Raw genomic sequence first — 5,888 nt, 5'->3', positions numbered from 1 at the left:
AGCAGTCAGAGCTACAGGCTACAGTGAGGCTAAAAACAGAGTTCATATGACGTTTTTCGAAACAACTTTTTATGTTGGGGCTGCAGCACACTTGGATCACTACGGATGAGCAGTATGCAGATATTTTGTGGTTTCAATTTTGTGTTCTTGGACGTTAGTCTGGGGCGCCGTCAGCCATTAGGTGTGCTAGCCGCTCCCCCCGCCGATCTCCGCAAGGGATGTGAAGACTCTAAAACTTCACCAGGACCTCCGTCGACATATGGGTGAGTAGATAATGGCTGAATTTTCATTTTTGGGTGCACTATCCCTTTAAGGGTTACAGCCATTGTGACTTCAGAGCCCAGTTCAGATTGTAAGATATTTCTTCAGAAACCACAGTGTGTGTTTAGTTGTTTCTTCTCTCTTCCTCACTCACTGGCTTCCCTTTACTCCCCCGCTGAGAGTGCCACTGTGTCCCTGTTCTGGTCCCAGAATTGGTCCAATGAGCATGAACCTTCCTCACCAAAGTTTTCCACCGTTTTCCCTGAGACTGTAGTGTTTTGTGGTTTATGTATCATCATGAATAATTTCTGTCTGTTGGGGACTTCTTGTTACAGCTCTGGCTTTTTAGATGTGAGCCACCTTATGTAACCGTCTCGTAACAAACCGAAAAAAATAAATAAAAATCACATCTTCACATTTGCAGTCTTTTACATCTCCCGAAAGGGGGGAGCTGTTTAGTGCTTGTCAGACCAGCTCTGTATCTATCTATCTCTGTAACCTGTTCATTTATAAGAAAACTTAAAAATACAAACTCATACAGTTTCACCCGGTGGATGTGGATATGCACATGTCCATCACACACACACACAGGAAAAAAAGAAAAACAGTAATTGCTTTGCATGTTTAACTGCTGGAATTTTGCATGTGTGCCACCTGCAGGTAATGCTTTGGTTTTCTTTTGTAGCTGATGTATATGTGTTTTCTTTTCTATCTTGTAAGGAACATTTCTGAAAACACTTTGACCTATAGCTGTCGGCTCAACACTGCAGGTCTGAAACTATAGTTCTCCTGCCTCTCATTAAGGGTCCTCTCTCGTGTAGAGGTTATACACAAAGAATAGGAAGGAATGTTTCAGAAGTAGGATCTTTGCTAATAAACAAGTACTTGGCGGTCGCAGGATTTTTGAATAATTCACTCCATGGTGTCTGCCATCCTATCAGTAGAAGGGAAGACATAATTTCATTTAATCAGGAGTGAGCAATTATAAAATGATCACCTCTCCCTACGACTCACCCACTTAGCATCAGTGGCAGCTAAATTGCTCTCATGTTTCTCTCTGGTTTATGCGAAAAATCAAGATGGGCATTCCATTTTTACCTTTTTCTGAGACTATTTTCAGGCCAAAAAACTTTAAACGATAATCATCTTTTAATCTCAAGCTCCTGGTGTGCTTCTTAGCCATTAGCAACTTTGACTGCACAAACTCTGTAGGACTATTAGTGGAGTTGTCTGAGTTAGTGAAAGGTCATTACCTCAGTGTGTGTATGTGTTTGTGTGTTTGTCTGTGTGCATGCATGTTGGCATGGATGTGTTTGGTGTGTGTTGCAGGTTTCTATCTAATCATCATTACGCACTGAGATGCAGGAGCTGGAACAGAATGGTGTTGTTATCAAGTTAAACTGGAGAAATGGGGAGAAAACATAGCTGCAGAGAAAACCAAATAGTTTTCACTGTTGGGCAGTGCAGATGTGTGTGATGGCTGTAACTTATTGTGTCATGGCAGTTTTGATTCACAGGCAACCGCTTACACAACTTTGATGGAAGGGTTTTACTTCTTTTTGAGGAAATGGCAATAACAACAAAGTTTTCTTTCCTGTAATTGTAAATTTCACAGTGAGCGGCTGGATGGGAGGTACTTTCGGTGTCATCAACATCGCTGAAGTAGCAGAAGCTGTAAAGTGAATGACCCAACTCTCCGTGACACAGGCACTAACTGTGAGATTTGGTCAGGCAATACCACTCAGCAGTGTTTAACAACAGGGTGGAGCCACTGAACAACCAGAACCCTACGTAGCGAATGTTTGGCCAGGTGGTAGACTGTGGTGTGCATCAGCAGGGAGGAGACATTAAGCTTTACAGACAAGACATCATGCAGACATCCACTCAGATGGCTGAATGTCCCTCTCACATGCTTGACAGCAGGGTGTTGGAGGGAATGAGGAAAACAAGAATGATAAGAAATGATGAGAGAGGAGGCGAGAGGAGTGGAGAAAGAACGAGAAGAGAGCAAAGGAAAGCAGACAATAAGAAAAAGGCATGAGTGGAGAAAAATAAAGGCTCTTACAGAAAAGGAGGAATTATAGATCCTAATTGGATGATCTAGGGACGTTCTCTTCTACAGGGTTCTAAAAGCCACTGCATCATTAATATCATTGCCATCATTTATACATTATTTATACAATTATCTTCCTCTCCAGTTTTCTTAAGGTATAACCAGCGATGGAGGAGGTCTATACCAGTATCACAGAATCATCTTTATGAAGCAGTGAGAGCTAGAATCAACCTTACTCTAATTACTGTTTACTGTTAATTACTGTTTTTGACAATCGTTACTGTTGTGTTCCCTTAAACAGAATTGGATCCAGCGTCCAGTTCAGTTGTGATGACAGCTATGTACTACAAGGATCTAAAAGTATCACCTGTCAACGAGTCACTGACACACTGGCTGCCTGGAGTGACCACAGACCCATCTGCAGAAGTAAGTTTCACCTGTCATTCCCTCTGAAACAGGTTATGTCTTGTGGATGTAAATGTATTAGAGCTCGAGCTATTTATACTGTGGGTTCATGCCTACCAACAGCATAACACCCGAGCCACACTGCTTGTGTGAGCAACGGATGACGGCTACCTCGCTGAACTGCTGCAGCTCCCACGCGTGTGATGTTCACACAGACAGCATTGCTGTTGCAGCCCTGCTGCAGAGCTGCCCTCTTCTGTAACTACTGTATTTCCATAATTAAAAGCTGGAACTCTACTTATTTATGGAGCTGTGCAGGTTACTGCATTTTCACTGACATGGTCCTGCAAATACTTCACAATTAGAAGCCTTGTGTTAACAAATGAAGGCATTATGTCCACTGATGCGTTGTCAGAGGGCTTTTATTTTCAACAGAAACAGGAAGTGTTGAGTTAAAAATAAATATTAATATTTTTTCATGGATATAGACACTGAAACTACAGTGAAAGGTGGTATGATGCCAATATGACAATTTAAAGTCCCATTTTTCTGTCTATTACTAAAGACCCTGCTCAGCACACAGAAGAATTAGGAGAGACTCTGAATCTCTAGATTTTCTACAGCTGAGCAGTAGCCGAGCCGCGCCTGATCCGCTCTGCTCCCACAGGCAGTGTGGCTGTGTGGCCCTAAACTGTTAACACAGGGTCCAAAAAAATTACAAGAGTTTCCACGATGCACACACACTGCTCACACAGGCAGTGTGGCCTGAGTGTAAGGTCATTTCTAACAAAGCACACTTGCTGTTTAGTATCAGTGTGCATTGAGTCTATTGTGTGAAAGTTGTTGTACTGATTTGGTTGCAGTAAGTAACTAAGTCCATTTTTATATAGCCTCATTGATAACTGCGTCATACATCAGTGTGTCATAATATTTACTGAAGTATTCAAAATCTTAGTAAAAGGTATACTAAATTAAAATTTTCATTGAAAAACAATGTATAGATTCATGCAAAAATAATCCCTCTCAATTATCACTTATGACTCAAGTTTGTGGCTGTGTTATTATCTGCAGAGAGTCTGCCCTCTGCTTGTATTTTCTTAATTCAGTCAGGAACATTTTAGTCAAAGAAAACTTTATTTCCATTTGCAGTTTTATATTTGGCGGTATGGCTCTGTTCTGGGGCCCCTCTGCCTTTTCTCGGGCCCACGCAGAAAGCCTCTTCCAAACACCTACGTGGAAAGCATTAGGTGGAGAGAACACAACTCTCTGCCCTTCCACACGTCTACATGGAAAGCCAAAGGCAGGGAGAGCAGCAGCAAAGACCCCCTGTGAACAGAACAGAGTAGCATCAATGACAAACAGAAATGACATTGATAAGTCAGACACAGCATGAAAAGGAGGAGCTGGGGTGGAGGTGGGTTGCAATGTGGCTTGCAGAGGAAACAGCAACAGTGGGCAGGCCAGAGCAGTTTGAATAGGGTGCCCTGAATCAGATTTGCCAATATTTGCATAGAAAGGAATCATGTGTTATATTGGCTCACTCCCTGCCATCAATCAGCTGCTCCATCAGTTGATTGGGCTGTTTGAGATCAGCTGATGTAGCTGGGATGTGAGCTGAGCTTGACATTGTGTCCTACCTGAACTATGCTCAATTTTCTTCTTATTTTTCCATGTTCAGGAATTGCTAGGGCACAGCGCGCAGGTGAAGTCAGAACTTTATTACAAGGTAGTGACCTGGTAGTAGCAGCACACATCTAAGAGGAAAGTATGAAAAATATTGTGAGGCGAAACTGTCAAGTAGACAAAGCTGACGTTGGCTTTCACTTCTGCAGGTGATAGTGTTTACAAATAGTGGCCAACAATTCCCTCATAGTATACCTTTAATTGCATTTTAATTTTCCATGGACATCAAAGACTGCATGTATGTAGTACTTATGTATTACATTTACCTATTCATACACTGATGGTGGCGGAGCCTGTAGGCAAGGTGACAACCTTGCTTATCTGGGATTCAGCGTTATGCTTAAGAACACTTCAGCACGCTGTAAGGAGGGATGAGGAGTTAAACCATCAACCCCAATGACCAGCTATTATCGCCCCGGAGGTCCAAGGGTAAAGAAAATGATGCCCTACCTGTCATCAGAGATCCCACTGCTGCAGGCAGTGTAGCACTGAAACTAGACTTGCATGTTCACCATAAAGCAGGAGTATGTTGCCCAAAGGCAATGTTATGACTTCTAAATGTGCTTTTAATAGTTATTGGATAACAGTGGACTGCCATGGCAGGGATGTGTAGGCTTCATTAGGGTTTGGCCTCACAGACAATGTGTGTTAGTACTATAAATTCATTGTTAGTTTTTGTTTCTTAAGGGGATTTGTTGATGATAGTGAAAGGATAAAAATAAGGCCAATCGTTTCTTTTATGATACGTTATTTACTGCTGCCTGAGATCCCCAGGCTGTTGTTCCAAAGCCATGAAGCCCTGATGGTAAAAGCCTGTTCACCTTCAGTCATCACCCTGGACACTGAAACAGTCGTAAGGTTTCTGTCTGAGCTCCTCTAGTGAGGAATCTTCTGCCCAGGCGGGAGAAAAAGTTCAGAGCATAGCTGAGAGCAGGGCCCTGCAAAGCCCTAAAACTAATCAATAATACTAAACCAGTTTTTTTATGAACAGTATATCACATAGTACAGTTCATACATTTAACTCAAGTCGTGCGAAATGGTCTCTGATTCTTTTAAGTGTTGAGATTTTGCACAACCCCTGTAATGCAGCAATACTTTGGTCTGGTTCCAGGCCTCTGAATCACTGCCCAAATTTCTGACTTTTTCAGCATTATTTCCAGCCTGTATTAATTCGGTCCCCACTGATGGCTGCTTCTCTGGGTGGAAAAACAGCTAAGCAAGGTTGGGCTAGTGTGAGAAGTTTCAAACCGATTTGATATTGCGTAAGACAAAGACCAGACCTGTGTACAGAATTTTACCACTAGGTGTTGCCCTTGACTCAGCAGCTGCTCCTGAATGGAACATAACGACGCTGCATCCTAAAAGCAAGTGATCATCTGGCTGTTACTATAATGTAACACTGAAGCTCTCTGTTCAGATCAAATCCATTAAATATGCACTTCTGTTATGACAATGTAAACAAGCAATCTACCTATCAGCTGCACAC

General features: G+C 42.3%; 1 protein-coding gene across 1 annotated transcript in view; it reads left to right on the top strand.

The window, feature by feature from the left end:
- Positions 1-5,888, top strand: part of LOC126393459 (CUB and sushi domain-containing protein 1-like) — a 316,678-nt gene that overhangs the window by 99,382 nt on the left and 211,408 nt on the right. Inside the window, exon 7 of the mRNA XM_050049648.1 lies at positions 2,616-2,740. Within this exon, the coding sequence (XP_049905605.1) occupies positions 2,616-2,740 (125 nt within the window). The remainder of the gene's footprint in view (positions 1-2,615; positions 2,741-5,888) is intronic.

Source organism: Epinephelus moara, chromosome 1 (genome assembly GCF_006386435.1).
Source record: "Epinephelus moara isolate mb chromosome 1, YSFRI_EMoa_1.0, whole genome shotgun sequence".
Classification (NCBI taxonomy): Eukaryota; Metazoa; Chordata; class Actinopteri; order Perciformes; family Serranidae; genus Epinephelus; species Epinephelus moara.
The sequence above is the reverse complement of the archived record's forward strand: the minus strand, read 5'-3'. Positions and strand labels throughout refer to the sequence as shown.